The following is a 26,816-nucleotide window of genomic DNA, read 5'->3' as shown; positions in this document are numbered from 1 at the left end:
TTGAATGATTTTCCTATTTTGTCTTATTAAAAAATTGAGTTTGGTGTCAATTTTAAAGTCTCTCTGGATAGTATATAGGATTCTTAGTTTGTCATTCCCTGGTAGCTGTGTATGGAACAGAACTGTTGGAATTTTTTTTTAGCATATGAATATTTGGATGGTTATTGACATGCAGTAATATATTTTGTAACCAAAGATACCAGTGTGCACAATAATATCTAATACTTGCATATTATCATGTACAGGTGAAACTTGAAAAATTAGAATATTGTGCAAAAGTTCATTTATTTCAGTAATGCAACTTAAAAGGTGAAACTAATATATGGGATAGACTCGTTATATGCAAAGCAAGATAGTTCAAGCTGTAATTTGTCATAATTGTGATGATTATGGCTTACAGCTCATGAAAACCCCAAATCCACAATCTCAGAAAATTCGAATATTACATGCAATCAATAAAACAAGGATTGTACATAGAACAATATCGGACCTCTGAAAAGTATAAGCATGCATATGTACTCAGTACTTGGTTTGGGCCCCTTTTACAACAATTACTGCCTCAATGTGGTGTGGCTTGGAAGCTGCCAGCCTGTGGCACTGCTGAGGTGTTATGAAAGACCAGGATGCTTCAATAGCGGCCTTCAGCTCTTCTGCATTGTTCGTTCTCATGTCTCTCATCTTTCTCTTGGCAATGCCCCATAGATTCTGTATGGGGTTCAGGTCAGGCAAGTTTGCTGGCCAATCAAGCATAGTAATCCCATGGTCATTGAACCAGGTTTTGGTGCTTTTGGCAGTGTGGGCAGGTGCCAAGTCCTATTGGAAAATGAAGTCAGCATCCCCATAAAGCTCGTCTGCGGAAGGAAGCATGAAGTGCTCCAAAATCTCCTAGTAGACGGCTGAGTTGACCCTGGACCTAATGAAGCACAGTGGACCAACACCAGCAGATGACATGGCTCCCCAAATCAACACAGACTTGATGCACTAACTCCAGCCTCAGTCCACTCTTTGTGAAAGTCCCCAACACTTTTGAATGACCTTTTCCTGACAATCCTCTGCGGTGATCCCTGCTGCTTGTGCACCTTTTTCTTCCACACTTTCCCCTTCCACATAACTTTCTATTAATATGCTTTGATACAGCACTTTGGGAACATCCAACTTCTTTTGCAATTACCTTTTGAGGCTTTCCCTCCTTATGGAGGGTGTCAATGATGGTTTTCTGCACAACTGTCAGGTCAGCTGTCTTTCCCATGATTGTGATTCCTACTGAACCAGACTGAGAGACTATTTAAAGGCTCAGGAAACCTTTGCAGGTGTTATGGCTTAATTAGCTAATTAGAGTGGGACACTTTGAGCCTAGAATATTGAACCTTTTCACAATATTCTAATTTTCTGAGATTGTGGATTTGGGGTTTTCATGAGCTGTAACCCATAATCATCTCAATTATGCCACATCACAGCTTGAACTATCTTGCTTTCCATGTAATGAGTCTATCTCATATATTAGGTTCACCTTTTAAGTTGCATTACTGAAATAAATGAACTTTTGCACGATATTCTAATTTTTCAAGTTTCACCTTTATGGTGGTATTGATTTTACAAATTACAAATCTCTATAGCATTTTCTTTTGAAAAAAGAAAAAGTTATTCTTGAACATTGAACCCAGATTTCTAATGCAAGTTGAAATGTTCACTTGAAATTTTCATTTGAACATTTGTGAATTGACACTGGAACTGATATTGGTGTCAGCTCTGAAGTCTCAAAATGGTCTGAGTGAGGCCAGTTTCAGGGTTGACAGTTGTTTTCATACAAAACTATGGAGTCAGAGAGGTTTCTCATGGAACAGATTTTTCCTTTCTTTCTAAAAAGAACACTTTTAATAAATTACTTCCTGCCATCACAAGAGCTGGTTGCATCCTTTATTAATTAATTAATTAATTTTACTCATTATATTTGCTTGCTGCCCATCTCACATCTTTGTTATTTTATCAAGTCCTGGCTGTTGTGAATGGAGCAAATAGAGATATCCTATACATTGGCCTGTTTTTCAAGTAAACCTGAGTCAAGTTATTCCACAACATGGATGCAAGTGTCTGAGAAAAGATTGAATGTTTTTATGATTATGGTAATATTCTTAGATTATGCTGATGTCATGTAGTCCTTAGTACATATTGAGAATGAGATCCAATTGAATTTAAACCTATCAACTTTTTCGGTTGATATGTTTAAAAACTCAACGGGCAATTTAAGCAATTCTATTCTGATTATCTCTTTAGAAATGGGTTTGTTCAGAATTTAAATACAAGAATATTTACTACATCGATGCTAAACTTATACCTTTATCTTTTAATCATTTTTAATAAACTAATAAGTTTATAGGTCTGGGTCACAGGAGGGAAAGGCTAAAAGCCCCAGATAGAAACCAGAAGATGATGATTTTGTGTCCTGCCTTGGACATAAAGCCTGCTAGATATCTTTGGGTCAGTCTCTGGCAGCCTTAGGAGAAGAAAAAGTGCACTAGCTAGAAAAAGTGCAAGGATTTGTTCAGGTAGACCTCAGAAATCAACATTCACTCAAGGGTGTATGTTGAGTACATATGCAAACTCTCTCTCTGAGAGAGAAAGAGAGAGAGAGAGAGAGACAGGAGAGAAAGAGAAAATGAGAGAAAAAACGAGAGAGGGAGAAGGAGAGGTTGGTTCAGAGATTACCATGTATGAAACAAAGTTTTCTGTTAATCTTTCTGAGGATAGATAGATAGATAGATAGATAGATAGATAGATAGATAGATAGATAGACAGACAGACAGACAGACAGACAGATAGAGAGAGAGAGAGAGAGAGAGAGAGAGAGAGAGAGAGAATGATTGATCAGAAATGGATTTTTAACGTCTTCATAACTGGAATATTACCCTTACTTGTTTCATCTGAATAAACCTGCTTTAACTAAAAAGAGGCTTCTTAATGGATAAGGCAAACACTGAGCAGTTTTCTAGTATTTGCAAAGTGCTAAGTCTTTCTGGAAGATTAATGATTAGCCAAGCAGCAAATAATGCCTCCAGCCCAGCCTGCTAGAAATAGCTCTTGAGAATCCAGTCATCTTAGATTGTAATGTATATATGCCTCTCATATTGAAATTTTGATTCTTGTTCCAGACCCAAGTTGATTGGTGCCATGCAGCCACCTCAGTTGCCTTCTATTCTGTAAGAGATATTGGCAAATCATCACAATGCTTGGCGATCAAAGCAAGAAAATTGTTGTTTAAACATTAAGAATAGCAGGACACTCCCTGGCACTTATCTTCAATACGAACCATTTTTATTTATTGTGACTTTAGCAGACATTTATTTATTCCCACTGTTACAGATTCAGATACTACCTATCTGAATGCATTTATATCTTTAGTGGGCAATTTTTGCACACCTTGATACTTACATTTCTGCAGGATTCACCAGGTGTAAATTGCTTATGCAAGATAATTTTAAATAGATAATATAGGGAGACAGTTACCAAGATCCTCTTAGGAGTTGGTAGATTTGCCAGGGACAGCTGATATTTTCCCTTTGCCTATAAAGAAAGAGAAGGGAAAAAGAAAAAACTACTATCTTGGATTAGTAGCCATCTCCCAATTGTACTATTCAGATATTACAAGGGAATACACAACAGTCTCTACCACACTACATTTTACTCTGTCCCTCCCCCGCCTTTCCTTGGTAAGAGGATATATTTCAGGGCTGTCAAACTCCCAGTCCATGGGCCGGATGCCTCACATGCTGGCCACGCCCACACTCATGCCCGGTTTAGCGAAGGGAAAAAAAGTCCCCCCATGCCGCCATGATGATGTGAGCTTGACATTTCTGGCCCCTTTGAACACCAGATGGCTTGCATTTATAACTGTATTATGTTTTGTGTGTGTGTGTGTGTGTGTCAATATTTATCTGTCTTGGACATTTTTTGGAGCACTTGGTTATGTCAAATCTGCTTTGATTTATCAGCCATTTTCATCCAGTGCTATGCTCTTTTCCTGGGTGAGCCTTTGACTTATATCTGATTTAAGGTCACCTGTGCTACTTATTTTCAGGGGACTTCAATCTCCATATAGATGTGACCTCTGATGTTCACCAGTAAATGCTGTTATACTATGATCTCCTCTTATTACATTGTCAGCATTTTCTTTGGTTGGTACGTGTGAAAGGTCAGGCTTTTGATTTAGTTAACTTCTTGGGACTCTCATTACCAGGACTTGAAGGTGCCCACCTTGACTTTTCATTTTACACCTGCCGTCCCTCAGCTTTCTAATTTCATACTAATAATGTGCTTGAAATAACCAGGCAGTTTTCTCAACTTCATGTACTTGCGGGATGAAAGGTAATAAAATTAATTGGTGTTTGTTTTCCATCTTTAATGCAAGCTTGCAGGTTTACATTTTGAGTCTTTATCATCATGTTTTCCTTTCCAATGGTTAGCTTTTTCTCTAAACATTTCTGTTAATTCTTCAAAGTTCCTTCTGATATGCAGGTTTGTTTCCTTTAGTGCTTTGGTATTTCTACAAGGGGAGAATTGAGAGCAATGGGACTAAAGTTGATGAGACTGCTTCTGTTGGAATTCTGCATGTCCAAACTAGATCAGTCATTTGGAGCTGACAACAAGATAAATTGTCTTGAATGGTTTGCAAGTTTGTGACACAGGTCTCTGATCTCCATTTTTGTGTGATACGAGTATGCTGGTAGGGAAGGTATTGGCCTGAGAGGAAAGGATGTAGAATGACTTTGAAGCAAAAATCATGCAATAGACACAATTTACATAGACTTCTGTAAAGCCTTTGATTCAGTGGTACACGACAAATTACTCCTAAAATTAAAATCTTATGGTATCTCTGGACACCTGCATAACTGGATAGACGCATTATACTTGAATACAGCTCATCAGTCTTGAACCTGCATTACGTATCTGATATTAACACAATTGAGAAAGTCCAGAAATATTTCACAAGAACAGTTCTCCACTCCTCTACTTGTTGCAGAATACCTTATGCTAACAGACTTGAAATTTTAGACCTAGAAAACCTAGAGCTATGCTGCCTTCGGTCCGATCTAAGTATAGTATATAAAATTATACATTGCAATGTCCTACATGTCAATGAATACTGCAGCTTCAACCATAACAATACAAGAGCACACAATAGATACAAACTCAAGGTAAACCGCACCAAACTTGATTGCAGGAAATACGACTTCAGCAACAGAGTGGTCAATGTCTGGAATACTCTACCTGATTCTGTGGTTTCTTCCCCAAACCCCAAAAACTTTAACCTTAGAGTGTCTACTATTGACCTCACCCCTTTCCTAAGAGATCTGTTCATAAGCATACTGTCCCTGTCCTATTGTTTCTTTTTATTTTCCTTATACGTATTCATTTCATGTATTCATAACTATGTTTATACTTATACCTGTTATCTTATAATCGCATGACAAATAAAATAAATAAATAAATATAATTGCATGACCTCTTACCCTGATTTTCTTATTACCAGCTGGCCCAGATCTAAGACAGCAGCATGCAACAGCAGCAGATGAAAGGACAGAGAAGCAAAGGGTGGGAAAAGCATTCTCCCCTCACTACTTCTTTTCATTTCTTTCAGTCAGATCAAGACAGGAGGAAAAAGAGCTGGACTTCATCTAGTGGGTGGTTGGACCCTAACCAACAAAATGCAGGGGGCAGGGAATGAAAAAGTTGTTCATTACTGTATGTGCTTTACATATATTCATGCTGATGTTAAGAAAAAATGGAGTTCCATTTCATTTTAGAAAGTTTTCTGATATTTACGTTGGTTCTTTAAATTCTAAAGTTACGATTAAAACATTCATTTTATTAGAATTAAAGGCAGCTTCCAACTTATTATTTCAAGAGTCACTAATAGCTTAGAAACAATTAATGAACATTTTCCAAAAGTTATTAGAAAGTTATTAGTTAACAGTTTGTGAAGTGTTAAAATCTTCATCATATTTATGAGCAAGGTGGTTATTCGCATTGTTTCCTAGTGCTACAGTGTCCTTATGGGGAACAGCTGCCTGGAGCACATGTGGATGATCTCCCATCCGCTTTTAATCCAGAGAGGTTCCAAGGAAATAGTCTATTCACCAGTTCCTTGGTCTTTGCCGTAGTCCTCAGCTCTGCCTTTGCAGAGCTGTCTTTAGTTCACCATACTTCCCATGGCAGTCTCCCTATTCAGTGGATTTTTGGATGAATTTTACTGTGGACTTCACACACAACGAAGAGATCAAAATCTGAGGATTTTTGGCATAGTTCAAACAGTTCACATAATATATTCCATTTATGTCAATATTTCAATTTACATCATTTGCATAATGATGTAATAGATACTCTACGTCATTTGTATCAGCTTCCCTAATTTCCCTAATTGCATTATAGACATTTGCATCTTTTTTTGTCATTTGCGTAATTATATAATTGATGTTGCCCAAGTAACATAAATTGGTGCGTGCAATGTAAAAATGTCAAGAACATAATTATGCAAATGATATACATTGCATCAATTAGGTAAATTTGGATTTAATAGACATTTGGCTTTAACAAGCACCCTTGCTCCCCAAATAGTCCATTAAATTGAGGTTTTACTCAACAAAATATTGCAGTGTGGAATCATCACCTGAAGGCTCTTTAAACAGTTGTAACATGACCTTGCTATGTTTCTCCAGTCAGCAATATACAGTGTACAAATTAGAGATCTCTTTTTGTAATGCCACTCCGTGCTGTAAAATACCAAACATATTGAAGCTGCAGCATGTCAGAGATGTTCTGGCAATTTTTTCAGTGATTGGACAATCATAATCCTGATTAAGGGACCCTCAGCAGTTCAGATCTTTTAAACCGTACTGGTAGTGCGTGACTTACAGCCTAAATAGAGCCTGCCCATTACAGATATAAGTCATAACAATTGTAAATCGGGTTATCTATACGACTGATCTGATTTTACTACCTTTTTGTGGCAGTTGTTAAGTAAACATGCCGGTTGTTAAGCGAATGCTGTGATCAGTACACAAATGGATTTGTTCAATATGGACTACTTTTGCAAAAGCTGGAAGTAAATGCCCCCCTTTTTTTGAAAACGTTGTAAAACATGGTCATGTGATTACGAGAGAGCCAGAAACATGAGTTGATTGCCAAACGCCCAACATGAGCTCATGTAATTATGGGGGAGGGGTGGCACTGTCAGAACTTCAGAACAACATCATAAGTATCCCCGTGAATGTCCGTCATAATATAATTCCATATAGAATAAAATAGAATTCTTTATTGGCCAAATGTGATTGGACACACAAGGAATTTGCCTTGGTGCAAATATTCTCGGTGTGCATAAAAGAAAAGATACATTCGTCAAGAGTCAAGAATCATCAGGTACAACATTTAATAATAACTTCAAATAGTTGGTAAACGACCAGTTGTGAGTCAAGGACTGCCCAGCTGTCCTTGACTTTAAAAAAATATTGTGGGAAGTGAGCTTTAAGAGTTCTGGTGACCTTCTCAGGCAAATCAAGGAACATGACTTTTCTCAAATCTACTCAGGTTCCTTATTGAGAAGGGCATGGGAACAAACAGGGGTGTTATGGCTTCCAGTGGAAAAACAAAACTCCCTGAAAAAAAGACAGATTCCCTCATAAGCAGAAAAAGAACCTCCGAACCTCATATGCATGGAGGAGGAGTGACTTGATTTGAAAACAAAGATGTATTTATGTATTCCACTGACAAAATTTATTGACAGCGGAGGACCTCAAATTATGCTTTCTGTTCATGAATGTGCATACACTAGTTAGATTCATGCGGTTCTCTGCTTTGCATGGATAGCACTGTTTTCATGTCTTAATAAGCAGAAACTGGGGTAAATATGAGAAGCTAAGAAACCCGGTGCTGAATTAAATCAAAAGCTTAGCTGGTGTAGTATTTGGAGAGGAGGAGATATGATTGCCTTCAAATATCAGAAGAATTGTCACTTGAAAAAGGGAGTGGACTTTGATGTTCCCAGAGGGCAGGATTAGAATCAATTGTCTTAAACGAATAGGAAGCAGATCTAGGCTAGAGATTGAGAAGAGTTATTCTGATTATGTGGTCTGCCATACACAGCCATGTGTCTCTCAAAAATGGCCTACAATGATCTAGGAGTTGGATAGGATAACCTCTAAGACACCCTCCAACTCTATGATTCTACAATTCGTTTCTATATACAGGTTGTACAGAAAATGATATTGAGAGTCCTCTGATTGCAGAATAAATTTTAGCCATTAATGCTAATAGCTCTATTCTCCATGAATTTCTCTAATTTAAAGCTACCCAAACTGAATGTCATGACTACATCTGAGGGAATTCCAGATTTCAGCTTGTGTACTGTGTGAAGAAAGACCTTTTGTTTCTTCCTAATCCCCCACCACTAAGCATTATTTGTTGACCTCAAAAGTCTCTACATTACCCATACCATTTGTTCAATCAATCAATCAATTATATTTCTGTCTCGCTCAGGAGCTCTGGGAAATAAGAGGGGCTCTGAGCAGTTACGTCTCCTTCCTGAACTATCCTTCTAAACTAACATGATGTACCTAGAACTTTCTAAACTGGAAAACCCTCTGTAATACTGTCCTGGATGTGCTCATGTACGATTGTATTCATAGGGGATTTGGGGAGTCATTTTAAGGGTTCTCGTGGATTTGAAAGCATATTGACTTAGGTTCTTAAATTAAAAACAATTATTGTCTTCCACGTTATGCAATTGGGATTCCTGGGCCCCAATCTACAAGATTTGAATAAAAGAAATAAGCAGGGTATTACAATAGCCACCTCCTGACTGTTCTCTAACTGCTAATTTTGGGATTTTAGTGAGTTTTATTGCTCATAATCTTATTCTCTAAATTCAGCATCCAATTGCTTAAAACTTGCTCAGTCCAGATTGAATCCTATATTTTTTAAAAAAATCAACAGGTCTCCCCTACATAAATTTTCAAGAGAATAATCACCTCCATTAACTCCTGTTGATGCAACATTATTAGCAAGCTATTAACCTGTTTAAGTCATTTAAGTGTACAGAACTGTACTTGTTCTTTATTTGTTAGCAAAATACAATTTTCTGTTTATAGCAGCTTGGAAATATTTACAGAGAGTTTATTCCTATTTTAGGAATTGATTTTTTTTGAAAGATGTGGAGATATAAAAATGTTGCCTGCTTATTTATTTCTCAGTTTGCAATGTATCCATTGCCCCAAAGCTTTTTTTGAAAATGCTATTACTTATATGTTAGACATGTCCTTAAAATATACAGGCTGTCAATAAATATAATATAGTGGCTATGATCAACTTTTGAAGTACAATGATCGACCTTTTTTGCAACTTTCAATAAAATTGATGATTCATCCCAGAGATGAAACATATTTTGTTAAAAGGATGGTATCTAGGGGCTGGGGAGCTTGAATAAAATCTTGTATATTCTGTTATTTGGCTCATATTCCCCCTTATATAGTTTTCAGTTGAACTGTTTAGGTCTTTATGTAAGGTAGTAACTCTTTATTATACATAGAAATGCCGTGGAGAAAATATAACAGAGGACTAACCTGAGTTTTCATTGGATCTGAATTCCAGTTGTGGGATTTCATTTACCTATAGAGTGACTTCAGCATAATATTAGTGTTAAAAATGCACTAATTTAAAATAACTTGAGGGTGCAAATGAGCACTGATCGCTGATTCTTTTAGGATGTTGGCTGTGTTGAATAACATGTTTTGGAATCTTGATTTAATAAAATAGAATGATGACAAGTAGCATACAAACCGAAATGTTGCTAATCCCTTTGCATGAATAAGTAAATAAATCTGGAAGCAATACCTCCATATCAATCACTATCAGAAATCATCTTAAAATATTATGATTTAGTAAGCAAGGATTCATGGTTTAATTCAAGCTTATGTTTAATTTCCATTCTCCTCTATGAGGAGCTAAATAGAAATTTTAAAGGCTGTTCTAGCAATATGTATGACTCTGGCCTTTCAAAATTATAAAAGTATTTTTGTTGTTATGTGGGAACTTGTATCTTTAATTAGATATCCCTTTAGTTTCAAAAGTTAATTCACATTTTTGCCTGGCTTTGCATATTCATGCAACCTGATGAGCATGTTTTACTGTTCCCAAAAGACTGTTGCCACATTCTACTAGTAAATGAATAAGTGTTGCTGTTAGATATACACATTAACTTACGTAGATCTTTGCAAACACCGATAAAGGCCCAAAGTCAGAAAGTACATTACATTACTTTTGGTAAATATATCAGAAAGTAAAGCAAAAAAAAAAAAACCACTCTATCTGTACATAAAAATTCTGGAGTAAGGGTATGCTTCAATCAGTAGATTGCTTATTTTAATAGAAAATAAGATTACCTGATTGGATTGCAATGATGTAAATAGAATCTTGTTGAATAATACTTTCCAGTAGGTTATCATGAATTGCTCAAACACTTGTTTTTAACCTATAAAGCACTTTATGGCTTGCTTCCCAGGTATCTTCAGAATTGCCTTTTTCAACTGGTATTAACCTGACCAATGTGCCTCTCGGGATAAATTAATTTCTGTAAGATAAAAAGGCAAGAGGAATCTGATACTGGTTTTTGGTAGCAATCCTGGACTCAGCAAAACTGTGAAATAGTCCTCCTGCTAAGGCCAGACAGGTGCTTAGTTATTGGAAGCCCATTTAATACCAAATTGCTTTTAGGTTTTATTATGTGATTACAACAGTATACAAATTTGATGAATTATTCCATTGTAATGGATTGCATAACATGGATGAGTCACACAGTGTAATAGGTAAAATGATGGGGTGAGGAGGCTGGAATAAAATTTCTCATAATTCATCCATGAACTGCTTTTTCTGGGGGGAAAATGTGGAAACAATGCCCTTTGTAATCAGTGCTGAGACAATATAACCTATGCCTTGTTGTTCGTAGGCCTCAACCAAGTTAAGCAAGGGACCTGCGAGGTGGTTGCAGTGCATCGGTGTTGCAACAAGAACAGGATTGAAGAGCGGTCACAGACAGTCAAGTGTTCTTGCTTCCCAGGTCAGGTTGCAGGCACAACACACGCGCGGCCATCTTGTGTCGAAGGTAAGGATTTTTTTTACCTTATTGGCTTCAGAATTGAAAGACTCTCTCCGTCTCCTTGAAGTTGTGAATTCATAATGGATAATAATGAAAATAAATCCTTCTCTTTATTAAAATTAGTCATATGTTTCTTTACATGTAATTGGTAATTAAATTATATAATTGATACAGTTAATTAGTTATAGCAGTGAGATGTTAATAGTTATATTAATAGAGATAATTAGTTGGATCCTAACCCAAAGGGTCAATCTCCTAAAATTAAGTATTTGTTCATGCAGTCTTCTGCCAGAATGATTACTTGTTATGTAATATACCCCTTTGCATGGAAAAGTCTACTTTGAACCTGGCCTAAATTTAACAAAGGTCTTTTGGATAATTAATCCAGGAATAGCCAATTTGATCCTATTTGATATTTTTCTAGCCAAGAAAAAAAACCCCACAGGATAAAAGAATTAGTTAACTATGCAAGAAAAGTTAGCCTCCACCAAACGTGGCCATTCCCACTTTCTTCCTCCCACCCCTACCCCCACAATTCCACAAAACCAGAACACATCTATCACTTTTGTCCACTAAATCTCTTGAAATGGTGTAAATCTTGACTTTGAAGCATGAAGAAACACAGTAGGATTTTGCAGTTGATAGGAGGAATGGAATTTCTTGTTTCTTTGAACCCTCATGGTGCAGCGGTTAGCATGCAGTATTGCAAGCAAACTCTCCCCACAGCCTGGAATTCGATCCTGATGAGACTCAAGGTTCACTCAGCCTTCCATCCTTCTGAGGTTGGTAAAATGAGGACCAAGATTGTTGGGGGCAATATGCTGACATTGTAAACTGCCCAGAGAGGGCTATGGAGCATTATATAAGTCTAAGTGCTAAGTGCTATTCTTTATCCATATGCCACCTTTCTTGTAGGTGACTTATATAAGGTTCTGGCTTCACTTTTATCCCCATAATAGGAGTCCTAAGGAGGAAGATAAGGCTGAGACAGGGAAATCCATGGAGTTTCCGTGTCTGAAAGAAATTAAGTCCATTATATACATATAAAACAAACTGGAAACAGAGTGAAGTGAAGTCAGCAGAAGTCAGCAGAAAATGAAGATCATCTTCTAGTTATCTTCACAGGGCCATGCTAGTAATGAAGACAGGAATGATGAGACCTGTTTCTATGAGATTAAAGGTGGTATTCAGCAGGTTCTGACCAGTTCTGGAGAACCGGTAGCGGAAATTTTGAGTAGTTGAGAGAACCGGCAAATACCACCTCTGACTGGAGATTTTACAGTATCTTCCTCTGCCACGCCCACCAAGCCACGCCCACAGAACCGCTAGTAAAAAAATTTGAATCCCACCACTGGATTAAACTACATATGGAATGGGCATTTCTGTGTTAGAGCTATTTAAAAAATACTTGCCATTTGAATTATAGCCTGGTTCAAAGAAAAAGGCAACATATGTGTGAATACAGGTATTGAATTTGGCCATCAACCTTAACCTCAACCTAAGGAGCAAAGTGAATTTGTAGTACAACTACCTGAGCTGAACTGAAAGAAATGGATGTTCACTAAACTCTAATTCTCTTTCCTGTTTTCCAAAGGTCATCTTGATTTTTGTCGTTCGGGCTGAGTAACACTGATAGTCTCCTGGTTACAGTTGCTTTCCATAATTTGCTTTTGTGTTTAAATGAGAATTTTTCTATATAGATATATATCTTCTGTTTCTTTTCTTCCTCTGTCTGTCTCTGGCAATACATTAGAGCAGCCATCCTCATCTGGATAGGTGGACATTCTGAAATTATATCTGTTATTTTAATTTCTTCAACAGATATGATTTCCAATGAAAATGTGAAGGGTTTCTCTTCCTTGATTTAAATGTATATTAATAGCTGAAATTTAGATTGCTTTAAGCAAAATCAAGGAATTGCTTAAATATGACTCTTTCCTTCCCCCTACTCCCCAACAGCAGAGTGATTAGATTTCTCTCTTCTACTGGATAGTTTTTTGTTGAGCAATAAGAACCATACATTCTACTTAGTGCTTCTGTCAACAGCAGTGAAATATCCTAAGATATAAAATGTGGAGAGATTTATATTTGAATGAAAGCAAAACAGTACGTGATTTAATAGCTTCTTGATAATTAATATTGACATAGAAAACATATTTATTAATCTATGTTGAAGATATTTAACTTCTCTTTTCATTGCTTTCCACACAAAACCATATCCTTCTAAAATGAATTAGCAACAACACAGAACTCCATTTTTCCCCTAATTTCTCTGATGTTTTAATCTATGAATTAACCTAAGGTTTTTCAATGGTAAAATATGCTTTAGTCAAATTATAGATTACAGTTATGCTGCTAACTTTTGAATCTTATCTAATGTTTATGTGTTCCACAGTTTGGAAGAGATATCAAATTTATTTTTCAGGCAGTTTAAGTGTTATGACACTTTATGGGGTTCTAATCAGTAATATTTGGATGGGTGATAGAATTAGAAAGACAAGGCATCAAGACAAAAACATATTATGGAGGCAAGCACCAAGAGTAGGTGCAGATATAGAATACAGAAAAAATAGGGTTGGAAGGGACCTTGGAGGTCCTCTAGTCCAACCACCTGCTCAGACCAGAAACCCTATGGTCTCTGGACACATGGATGTCCAAACTCTTCTTAAAAACCTCCAGTGATCAAGAAGGACAGAAACTCAGCTACAAGGATTCAGCTTGTATAGAACAAGTGGGGGATAAAGCAGGACGAATGGTGTAGTTCACATGTCAAACTCACAGCGTCACGCTGATGTCATGTGATGTTTCATAACGTTTTCCCCATTTGCGGAGCTGGGGTGGGCATGGCCTGTGACAAATGTGGCCAGAGGACCACCAGTTTGACATCCCTGGTGTAATTCACCCACTTCTGGGGGGATAAAATTGTTTGCACTAAGTCCCCATTATGTTTTGGATGTTGACCTTTGGTTTCCTGCTGGTTAGAAAGTTTTTCATTCGGAGATGAACATAATGTAACTGATGTTAGTATTGATCTTATGTTTTAACGTGTGTGTGTGTGTGTGTGTGTGTGTATAAAAACAAATACAATAAAAAATAAAAAAACAAATTTATATATATATATATAGCCAAACCAATGAGAACACACCCCCACCCAATCAGAACACAGCCAAGCCCCCACCCAATCAAGTTAAACAGTTAACAGTTAAAAGGAAGAAGCAGCTGCAAGCTCACATTACTCTGAGAAGCACAAAGCCGAAGACACAAGCCTGAAGATGATGAATGAGACTTCATCAAAACGTTGCCTAGATACTTCCAATTTTACGCGGGAGAAAACCCGAATAACCAAGGATCCACATACATACATATACATACACACACACACACACACACACACACACACATATATATATATATATATAATGTTAGTGTTTGGGGATAAACCCCCGAGCTGAGTGCACAGCAGCAGTCAAGCCAGGCAGCCAAATGAGAGAGAGGCTGGGCCCAAGAGTATACACACACTTGAGACAAAAACACTGTTTGTGGTTTTAAATAGGTATTTAATTCATACAGAGATTAAGAAGAGTCATTCAGTCCATATGTCAGTATCCAGTATATCTATCCAGTTACCTAGTCTTTTAAACAGTAAATACAATGTCTTTATCTGCTTGTAAATCTTCTTCTGATACCTTTCTCTCAAAGACAATGCTGAATCCACAGCTCACCAAGCAAACAGTCCTTGTGTTCAGTAGAGAGAAGTATCTTGCACAGTAGACATCTCATACAGGAGGAAACAGTAGGCAGACAGACAGCAGACAGACCAGAGACCAGTAACACCAGGAATCAGACCAGGAACTCGAAACCAGGATCAGAAACCAGGAAGTGTTACGTCTCTCTCACTGCCTCTTATTGCAGCTTACAACCGCACCCATAATTATGCGATGACATTGCAGTTTTTAGCTTAAAGTTGCAAACGCTTAAACCTAGGTTTTATATATTCATTCACCCAAACCAGTTGGTGTATTCATATACCCAACACACACACACACACACACACACACACACACACACACACACACACACATATATATATATATATATATATATATATATATATATATATATTTGTTTTCTGAGGTTCTCGGGTATTTATATGTGGATCTTTGGTTGTTCGGGTTTTCTCCCGCGTAAGATTCAAGTATCTAGGCAACGTTTCGATGAAGTCTCATTCATCATCTTCAGGCTTCTGTCTCCGGCTCTGTGCTTCTCAGAGTAATGGAGATTGCAGCTGCTTCCTCCTTTTAACTGCCAGTGGGGTGGGACTTGATTGGGTGGGGGCTTGGCTGTGTTCTGATTGGGTGGGGTGTGTTCTCATTGGTAGGGGGTTTGGCTGTGTTCTGATTGGTTGGGGGTTAGCCGTGTTCTGATTGGTTGGAGGCGTGTTCTGTTCAGGTGGGGGCTTGGTTGTGCTCAGGTTAGTCTTAGTTGCTGGGGATTTGAGCTGGAGAGTTGTGATCTTGCTGTTTGGCTTCTAGTTCGTGGTCCTGCTGCATCTTCATAGTGGGTGTCGGTTTGCTTCATGTATGGCTCAGAGGGGTTTGAAGTGGGTAGTGATGCAGCTGCAGTGCAGCTTCTGGTCCATGGTCGTTTCTCATTTTCTGAATGGGTGGGAGTCTGTTTTCTACATGGAAGTGTGGTGGTGGCATCTTGTGTGGCTCTCATGGGTGTGGGTCCGGTGTCCTTCTTCATGTTAGGTACTCGTCTGTTCATGAGGGCGGGTTTCCAAATGGCTGGAAGGCGGGAGGTGTCATCTCGTTTGTTCATGCTGTGTGGGCGTTTTCTATCTCTATGGCTTCTCTGATTATTCTGCTGTTGAAGTGTTCGGTTTTGGCGATAGTTCTGGTATTTTTAAAATCAATTTCATGTCCTGTGGCTTTGAGGTGTTGGACCAGGGAAGAGGTCGTTTCTTCTTTTTGAGTGAGTTCTTATGTTCTTCAATGCGTGCACTTATTCTTCTGTTAGTTTGTCCAATGTATGTGGTAGGGCAGGCAGTGCAGGGATTTCGTATACTCCTTGGTTTTTAATTCGATTTTGTCTTTGGGGTTTCTTAGGATGGTGGATATTTTCTGTTTGTGCAGAATGCTGTTTTGATGTTGTGTTTTTGGAGATCTTGCTAATTTTGTCTGTAGTGCCTTTTATATATGGGAGGAGGGCTTTGCCGTTTTCTTGTTCTCTGTCTTGGATTTTGGTTGGGGTTTCTTTTTGGATTAGGTGGGTAATCTTCTTTCTTTGGAATCCATTGGCTGTAAGTACGTTGGTGAGAGTGTGTAGTTCGGTTTTTTGGTGTTGTTCATCGGCTAAGCATTTTGTTCTTCTTCCCTCTTCCCTGGTCCAACACCTCAAAGCCACAGGACATGAAATTGATTTTAAAAATACCAGAACTATCGCCAAAACCGAACACTTCAACAGCAGAATAATCAGAGAAGCCATAGAGATAGAAAAACGCCCACACAGCATGAACAAACGAGATGACACCTCCCGCCTTCCAGCCATTTGGAAACCCGCCCTCATGAACAGACGAGTACCTAACATGAAGAAGGACACCGGACCCACACCCATGAGAGCCACACAAGATGCCACCACCACACTTCCATGTAGAAAACAGACTCCCACCCATTCAGAAAATGAGAAACGACCATGGACCAGAAGCTGCACTGCAGCTGCATCACTACCCACTTCAAACCCCTCTGAGCCATACATGAAGCAAACCGACACCCACTATGAAGATGTAGCAGGACCACGAACTAGAAGCCAAACAGCAAGATCACAACTCTCAGCTCAAATCCCCAGCAACTAAGACTAACCTGAGCACAACCAAGCCCCCACCTGAACAGAACACGCCTCCAACCAATCAGAACACGGCTAACCCCCAACCAATCAGAACACAGCCAAACCCCTACCAATGAGAACACACCCCACCCAATCAGAACACAGCCAAGCCCCCACCCAATCAAGTCCCACCCCCACTGGCAGTTAAAAGGAGGAAGCAGCTGCAATCTCCATTACTCTGAGAAGCACAGAGCCGGAGACAGAAGCCTGAAGATGATGAATGAGACTTCATCGAAACGTTGCCTAGATACTTCAATCTTACGCGGGAAAAACCCGAACAACCAAAGATCCATATATATCCATATATATATATATATATATATATATATATATATACACACACACCTTGTTTCTCCAACAATATGGCCTCCCCCAAGGGGAAGTCTCAGCATGTTTTATAGGCATGAAATGAAATTAAGGCCCTCCCCCCAAATTAAGGCCTATATTAAAACATGCGAAATGGGGGGAATGGTGGGTGGGGGCTTGCCATTAGGAAGTACTTTTGTTGCACACCCAGATATGGTGCTGCCTGCGTTGACCCCAATACGAAGTGCCCCACCAACGTCGAGGTCAACATCCAAGCCGTCGCCACCCGCCTGAAGATGCGGGGGGGGGAATTAAGTCACCCCCGAAAAGACGGCCTAGCCATTTTTCGGGGCCCCCCAAAAATAAAATAAGATCCGGCCTTATTATATGAGAAACATGGTGTGTGTATATATATATATATATATATATATATATATATATATATATATATATATATATATATATATATATATATATATATGTTTTCTGAGGTTCTCGGAGAGTATTTGTATGTGGATCTTTGGTTGTTCGGGTTTTCTCCCGCGTAAGATTCAAAGTGTCTGGCAACAGGTTTGATGAAGTCTCATTCATCATCATCAGGCCTCTGTCTTTGGCTCTTGCTTTTCAGAGTCTCTGAAAAGCAAGAGCCAAAGACAGAGGCCTGATGATGATGAATGAGACTTCATCAAACGTTGCCTAGACACTTTGAATCTTACGCGGGAGAAAACCCGAACAACCAAAGATCCATATATATATATATATATATATATATATATATATATATATATATATATATATATATATATATATAAAATCTTTGGCTCCTTTTACATGTTCATCTGAGCACAAAGGTGGAGTGTAAATTTTTTAAACATTAGATACATTATGGAAGGGCCTATTATGAGTGCAAGGGCTAAATTGATTAATGATATATAAAGGCATAGTTGTCTGTAATGGTAGTTTAATACTCTGACGATGTCAGCAGAGACTGACGAAAGCTTAGTAAATATAATCAATATAATTTTAGTTCTGGAGATATCTATCTATCTATCTATCTATCTATCTATCTATCTATCTATCTATCTATCTATCTGTAAAAGCACAACAATAAAGACATGGGAAAATACCCGAACAAAGCTGAATACCATACATATAAATACCTGTGAAAACTTAAGAACACACACACACACACACACACACACACACACACACACACACACATGCACACACACACACGTTTTAGTTGCCTCAAAAGATAACTGAAATATATTTGACTGAATCTTTTTACAAGTAATCCCCTCAGTCAGGAGAAATACAGAGTAAACTTTTATCTCCCTAAAAGCATTTATGCATTATCTCAAGTTAGGTGGAACATCATTTATTTTTGATCTGGTGAAATCTCAGGTAAAAGATCAGTTCCCTGAGACACCTCATTTATTCCCAATGTCACATATTAACTTCTCTTATTCAGAGATTAAATGTTGCTTGTATGTTTACTTTTCGTACGTCATACATTTGGGCAAGCAATTCAAAATGTAATCTCTCTCACTCTCTCCACCCCCTTCTGCTCTGTCTCCCCTCTCTCCATCCCCTCTCTTTCCTTCTCTTCCTCTCTCTCCGTCTCCTTATCTCCTTCCCTTCCACTCTGTGTGTGTATCTCTGTATGTGTTTGTATATGTCTACATCTATTCCAAGGCAAAGCTGATAGCTTTTTATATACTGTGCACTGTGAAACAATACACCTTATGATGTGGAATAAATTCAAGATATTTGCTTAAAATATGCATGGCAGAGGTAGATTCCATTTGGTTTTTTTTTTTTTTTACAATATTCTAATATTTTCCCTAACAGATCTTTCTTGAAACTGTTTACTTCATATTTTTTGAGATTTAACAAAGGAAATATTATGTATACGTTTATTAGATGTACAGTATAGGCAACTCTACATTTCTCTTTTAGCTTAGAGTGTTTTTTTTAATTTATACTATAAACCCTGTGATAATTTACTCTATATTTAGGATAGGAATCCATGTATGTCCACTTACTTTGTGGGGTGGGGGGGGGATGAATGCAACTCTGGGAAGTTTCTGTATAGCAGAAGCCTAAAGGAGCTTTTTAATTAAGGTTGGCTGTTTCTGCCCTCACTTGTGTAGCTAATTATTTTCAGTAGTCATTTCCTTTTCAAAGAGCTAACCCATTGTCCCCAATTTGGGCTTAGTAACTAGTAACTTTAACATTTTTTGAACACACATACACACAATATATATGTATATATACGAATATACTTAAAATCTGAGAACAAAATGAAATATCAACTATGGCCCTAAATTTATTTAAGCCACTGTAAAGCTACATTATATAGCTACATGATGTAAATCTACATCAAAATAGAATGCCAGATCGCAAATAGATTATTGTAATGGAAAGATTCCATGTAGGGAGAAACACTAAAGTTAGGTGTATAACTTTTGTAATAAATTATTCTTGAGGCTGATATTTGTGTGAAAAAAAGATATAGCTTTCATTAGGAAATTGTACGTTGATTGGTAATTTCTGAGCAAAGTGACTGAACTCTACTGCTAAGATGCAGTCTGCACTGCTCCATTAGGAAGAAATAATGATTCAGCTAAATGGTTGAGCTATATAGATCAGTCAGAAGAGACAGAAGTGAGAGAAAGGAAGGAAGTGATAAAAATGTTCAGAATATCAGTCTAACCAATCAGAACATGTTCCACAGGGACCTGCAGAGTACATCTTTTAGGAAAGAGATAAAATATAAGTCCCTCTGCTGCCCCTCAAGATCTGTAGATACAAAAGCTGCTGCAAACTAAGCCGGATTCCAACATTTCCCTTCTTAATGTCTGTGGCACTGGTTCATAATCCCCCCTTCCTTCACAGAAGAGTTTACACTGATCTTTTGACAGTGTCCTGGTGTGTAGTCTTATTTTTTCTGGGCAAAAAACAAACAAACTTCTGCTCAACAAATCCATCTCATATATGATGGTGCTTGATATCAATATACATTGTATGAGGAATAGCTCTGAACTGGAAATCAGAGTGCAATTTTTGTTGTCCAGTATGCATGATTGTAGATTTGAACTCATCTACCCTGATGATTAGTAGTAGTCAGTGTGGCCTGATAAGCTATTGACAAACTTGTGCCATAGGTAACGTATCCTAGTTCTTTAGTCAGATGTTTTGAAAAAGAAAAGACATTAGGTTATACTAATCTTGGCAAGCGAACACTTTCAATTTAGCACCCAATTTTATTTCTATGTTTGTAGTTATGAAAGTCTTGATTCTCTTGCTATCAACTATTTAATGGACAAGTCAGACTGCTGTCTTCCTGTCAGTGCAAAAAGAAGCAGATGATCCAAGCTAATAATGTTTTGCAAACTATTATCTGCATTCTCTTGATCTTGGCCTTCTAGGATAAACCAGATAGGCCTCAAAACCACCTGGGCTAACTCTACTTATAAAGCTACATTGATAGAATCTTCCAAACATGAAAGTACAGACCATGCTTGGAATATTCATTCAGTTTTGGTCACAATGAAATAAAAAAAAGATGTTTTAAACCTCAGAAAGAGTGCAGAGAAGAGCAACGAAGATGATTCAGGAACTGGAGGCTAAAATATATGAAGAACAGTTGCAGGAATTGGGTAGGTTTAGTTTAGGGAAAAGAAGATCTACAGGTGACATGAGGAGCTGCCATAAAGAAGAGATCGGAGGTGGGCAACCTATTCTCCAAAGCACTTGAAGGCAGGAATAAAAACATTGGATGGAAACTAATCAAGGAGAGAACTAAGAAATCTAGAACTAAGAAATCTAGAACCAATCTAGAATTAAGAAATTTCCTGACAGTCAGAACAATTAATCAGTGGAATGACTTGCTTCCAAAAATTGTGGGTGGTTCAACACTGGAGATTTTTAAAAAGAGGTTGGACAACCATTTGTCTGAAGTCATATAGGGTTTCCCGCTTGAGTAGGGGGTTGGACTAGAAGACCTCCAATGTTCCTTCCAACGCTTGTTCTGTTTGTCCTGAGCCTCTTGCCCTGCCTGCTATGCAGTTGCTACAGGTAGTCCTTGATTTACAACTGTTTGGTCAGTGTCCCTTTGAAATGATGATGCTGAACAAAGAGAGTTAAGACCCCTGTCCGAAGTCATGTGTAACTTAGTCATGTGATCAAAATTTGGGCACTTGGCAATGTGCCTGCCCTTACAAACATGATAGTGCTGCAACTCCGGCCAACCTGCTTATCTCTAACCCCAACTCTACTGTCCACCCACCCAGGGTGTACAGAATTGCTAGGGTCCTAGAGGCCACAGCTCACTCCCTGGTGACTTTTCCCCACCCCACAGTATCCAGATTGCCCAGATCTCCCTGCCCAACCATCCAGGTTATTTACCAGTTTATGGTAGATAAACTTAAATTAAAATAATTAGTTAAATCCAAACACATTTCCCACAAATGGACAGAAATATTCTACTCCAGTTTCATCTGGACCTTAAATGACTAAAGACACAAGAGGTTGGGAGTGTGGCAATAACTACCTTCCAAAAGGTGAAGATAAATCTGAAGGATTGCTGAACTTGTACTAAAATGTATACACAGAGATAAGTGTTCATTGCAGCTTTTAAATATAATTATTTAAATATTTAAATTAAAAATGTAATCATTTAAACATTTAGTTACGGTAATTCTTTTAGGAGAAACTAATAATGGAGGGCATAGAAATGGAAAGGCCATGAAACTGCTAGGTAGTATGTTTTTCTGGTAAGCTAAAAAACATGTCTGAATATTTCTTAGGCTTACTTTATTTAAGATACATTGGAAATCTGGCTGCTAAATCTGGCTGCAGTCATTTGCTTAATGACCATTTGAAGTTAAAACAGCAGTAGAAAAACGTAGAACTGATCCTTGCACTTAACATCTCCACAGTCAAATGATCAAAGGGCTTGGCAACTGGAATTCATTTATGATGGTTGCAGCATCCCAGTGTTATCTGAGATCTTTCCAGCCAGCTTTGGACAAACAAAGTCCATGGGGGAAACCAGATTCATTTTACAACCATGTAATTCACTTAACAACTGCAGTGATTCGCTTAATGACTATGGCAAAAGAGGTGATAAAATCAGGTGCAGCTCACTTAATAACCACTTTGTTTAGCAATGGAAATTCTGGTCCCAATTGAGAACTACCTGTATTTAGCTATTCTCTATGTGTGAGGATTATAGAGTAAAAGCTAGTCCTTACGTTAGTTTGGAAGCACAAAAGAGAAAAAATTTCTAGGCGTATTGTCCCTACTTCAGCACAACAGAAGTGAAGCTCTTGATGCAATGTCAGTCAAGGCTTCAGGTCACACCGTGCCAAGCAAGGTGATGGGTGCCAATATGGTCTGGGAAACAATTTATAACTCTGTATCGATCTGAAGCTGGTTATATTTTCTGAGGGAGAGTTATTTAAAAAGGCACAAGAACCAAAGATATTACATAGCTGCCCTTACTAAGTCAGCAGAAGTGTATCACCTTCAAAGTAGAGTTGTTTAATCTCACAGCATTCTGTTTGTTATTTTTTTTTAAATATTACCAATATTAGATGCTTACAAAGTGGTTTCATGTTAGAGAGTCAATTGAGTTCTTGGCCAGGGTTCACTTCCAACATTAAGATCAAATCAAATCAATCTTTTTTACAGTCAAAGACGAGCATAAGGAGGATGGGGTATAATTAAAAAGAACACGTATTTTTAATACTGCTACACAATACTACCCGTTGTAGCAGGGGTAGTATCTGAGAGGAGCAAGGAGGTATACAATTATCTTGTATACTGGATATTTATATATTACTGGCAGTGTCTGGAAAAGCTTGCCCGATTCAATTATCTTATCTATTAACTTTCATAATTTTAATTTCAATTTAACTTCTGTGGACCTCATTCATATTTAAGAGATTCCTAAGGGGGAGATGCACTAATGTGCCTATTTGCCTATTTGCCCCTGTCATATTTTAGTTTTTTCATTTTGTTCATTTGAATTTGTAATTTTTGATGGATGGATGGATGATAGATAGATAGGTAGATAGATAGATAGATAGATAGATAGATAGATAGATAGATAGAGGTGTGAAAAGCTGGTATAGAATAGTATAGAATGCCTAGGAAATCTATAGAATGTGTGAGATTTAGGCAATGTATGAAATATCTGTGTTATTTTAATGTGCTGTGTATTTTATCTAGCCATTGTATATAATCCCTGAGCATTATGCAGAATGACAAGGCAAATCTATTTAGGCAGAGTATGAAAAGAGAGTCATGAAAAGGATCTCACAATCCCTTGGTTTCTAGCCAGGCATCTTAATTACTAAACCCAACTGACTCTCTTCCATGGTGGTATTTTTTGGACTGATAAGCTAAGGAAGTGTCAACAAACTTTTACTTGTCCATGTTCTGAATATGTATGTTAAACTTACTGGAACTTCATTGGTTTACCCGTTCCCTTTATTTAGTTTTTTCATGAACATTGGTGGGTAATCTGAACAATTAAATAGTGTGCGTGCAATTTGTGCTGAATTTCAGTGATTCCAGGTGTTGTTAAAAGACGTCTTTACAACTGCATACATCCCAGAGACCCAGTGTGTTTGACCATTATCACAAAGGCTCACCAACAGAGGAGCTATTGTAATCCTTGAACAATGGCAGTAGTAAGTGTTATTTCATAAACAGAATTTTTCTGTAAGTGCTTGTCTACAGCATATCATTTTAATTGCATTTGGCCCCCCATTGTTTAAATGTTGTACTATACCCCCTTAAGAACCCTTGAAATAGTAGGTGAGATAAAAAATATTGGCTACAAGTCTGCTGTGTAGAAACAGGGGAATTGATAAGATTATTGCCTTATACCTGCACTAGAACAAGGAATAAGCAAATTTTTTTAAATTAAAAACATATATTTATACTCAAGGGTCACTCTGCTTGTATTTTCTATATTTTGTTTTCTTCTGACCTTCTAACTTACAGTTTCCCTCCTCAAATCAGAATGGGCTTAGATGATTATACTAATCATCTAAGGATGGTACAGGAAAGCTAAAAAAAAGGAATTATTTTAAAAATATCATAAAATAGCTTTTAAACTTTCCCTGTTATTATAATTATTTCTGCATTGAGCAGAGAATTCTAAAGGTAGTCCGTGACTTACAACAGTACTTTTAGTTACTGTTCGAAGTGGTAACAACGGTACTGAAAGAAGTGACTTACAGTCATTTGTCACATTTACAACCATTGCAACATCCCCACAATCATCTGATCAAAATTCAGATGCTTGGCAACTTGTTCATTATTTATGACACTTTCAGTGTCCCTGTGATGACCCGGAGTGTAACACAATTGTAACAAAATCCAAAATGTAAATAAATGTCCTTTAATGCCTCCATATTGGCCCCACTGTTCAATAATTCTCAGTTGGAGATAAAATGTACTCAAAAATAGTCTTCAAAAGAAAGCAATACAGTCTGAACTTAATGAGCAGATAGAGGCGAAATAAAAAAAAACCAAACAAACTACAGTGACGAAGTTTCCACAACAGACTAGGATAAGTAATTACCAAATTCAAGGAGATAACAAGGCACAATCTGTTGGAAGGATGCCAACCAAGATAACTTCAGCTCAAAATAAAACACGCTTTGTGTTAAGTTTGAGCAATGAGAGGCTGAACCAGAGCATGAGTGCAACAATACTTTATTTTACAATAAAGGGCTGACCGTGCTTGCCACGCCTGGAACTGGCTCGCAGCAATCAGCGACTGGTTGGACCCCGCAGCCTGCTTTTATAGCTGGCTGCTGGAGAGAACCAACCAATGGGAATGGGGGAATAACGCCCACACAAAGTGAGTGGACCTGAGTGAGAACTCCTAGAGTTCTCAGGACATAACACCCCTTCCCCCAGATGCGAACATGCATAGTCCTTGAGGTAGACGGGGGTTTGTGTTGGCGCCCGAACGGCGCAGCTCGGGAACATTGTCTGTCTGTTCGGTATCAGTCTGTGACGGTTGAGCCGGCATAGTGTCGCCAACGCTCCCTCCGGACTGGGCATCCTCGGAAACCACCGGGTTGGTTACTGGGGTCGAGCTCTCGTGGGTTGGATCAGGCTGGTCAACTCTCTGGGCGCTGTTGTCCGAGTTTGGGTTGACCGGAGCGACCGCTGGTGCAGACTGGTCGTTGGGTGCGATGTGGCTGGGCGGCGGATGTGGTGGTTCCTCTTCGACTGGAGACTCTGGATTCTTGTTGGCAAGGGTGCTGGGGCGCCTTCTAAGCTGGTCTATGTGTCTCCCTCCAGGCGCGACCATCCTCCAGCCTGACCCTATCGATCTCGGCCCGGTGGCGGCGTGGCCTCGCCTGGAATCCAAAGTGGGTCCCCAGCGAAATTCCTTGCGAATACTAGCTCCTGTAACATAAAATGTCTAACCCCGAGTAGAAGCGAGGGGAGAGTCAGGGCAGTATTGAGGGTGCAGTCTGTCCAATACAGTCCTCAGGCGCCGGCCCATTAGAAGTTCCGCTGGGGACTTATTGGTGACTGTACAGGGGTTGAGTGCTGGCTCATCAGGAACCGTGCGAGTTTGTGGTGCCAGTCATCCCTGCCAAACCTAGCGAGGGCCTCTTTGGTGGTCCTGGCGGCCCTTTCAGCCAACCCATTACTGGCAGGGTGAAATGGGGCTGTGAAAATGTGGCGAATGCCCAGGTTGGCAACAAAACGGCTGAATTCTACTGATGCGAACTGTGGGCCATTATCGGAGACAATGGAGTGGGTAGTCCATGTGTAACGAACAGGCGCGTTAACACGCGTTGGTGATTGCTAGTGTGGTGGTCGTGGATAGCTGTGCCACGTCTATCCATTTGGAATAAGCGTCCCACGACCACTAGGAACATCTTTCCATGCACGGGCCGGCCAGATCGATATGGATTCTAGACCAAGGGCGCTGGCGCTCTCCCATCTGGTAGGGGTGGCGATGGGGGAGCAGGACGGGATTCCTGGCAAATGCTGCAGGAACTTACCCAATTGACAATGTCTCGTCTAGACCCGGCCACCACACGTAGCTGCGTGCTAATGACTTCATTCTCACGATGCCGGGGTGTCCTCGTGCAACGCCTCCAGGACTCAGTGCATGCAGCGGTCGGAATGACCACTCGAGTGCCCCACAGTGAGACAACCCTGCAAACTGGACAGCTCCTGCATGCGAGTCTTAAAGGGTGCGAATTTGTTATCAACGTTGCCTCCCGGCCACCCCCTCCTCACCCAGTCGAGCACCTGGGCGGCGCTTGGTCTGCCTTGGTTTTAGCGGCGATGTCAAGGGCGGTGATGGGCAGGTCCAACTGGGTGATTTCGAAAATGGCGTTGACAGGAGCTGGGTCTTCAGCCGGAGCGGGTAAGGGGCAGCGACTGAGAGCGTCGGCGTGGGATAGAGTTTTGCCGGGCGGTGAATAAGTTT

At 39.0% G+C, this 26,816-nt stretch overlaps 2 protein-coding genes across 4 annotated transcripts in view; both read left to right on the top strand.

Moving 5' to 3' along the window:
* The window catches only part of EOGT (EGF domain specific O-linked N-acetylglucosamine transferase), a 669,726-nt gene that overhangs the window by 213,814 nt on the left and 429,096 nt on the right, over positions 1-26,816 (top strand). The gene's annotated exons all lie outside the window — the stretch shown is intronic.
* Positions 1-26,816, top strand: part of TAFA4 (TAFA chemokine like family member 4) — a 198,479-nt gene that overhangs the window by 130,583 nt on the left and 41,080 nt on the right. For all 3 annotated transcript variants that reach the window (XM_087923637.1, XM_087923635.1, XM_087923636.1), the window contains one exon: positions 10,994-11,149. In XM_087923637.1, coding sequence (XP_087779763.1) covers positions 10,994-11,149 — 156 coding nt within the window. The remainder of the gene's footprint in view (positions 1-10,993; positions 11,150-26,816) is intronic.

Source organism: Pseudonaja textilis, chromosome 2, assembly GCF_049901715.1.
Source record: "Pseudonaja textilis isolate UNSWEBS1 chromosome 2, rPseTex1.2, whole genome shotgun sequence".
Classification (NCBI taxonomy): domain Eukaryota; kingdom Metazoa; phylum Chordata; class Lepidosauria; order Squamata; family Elapidae; genus Pseudonaja; species Pseudonaja textilis.
The sequence above is the reverse complement of the archived record's forward strand: the minus strand, read 5'-3'. Positions and strand labels throughout refer to the sequence as shown.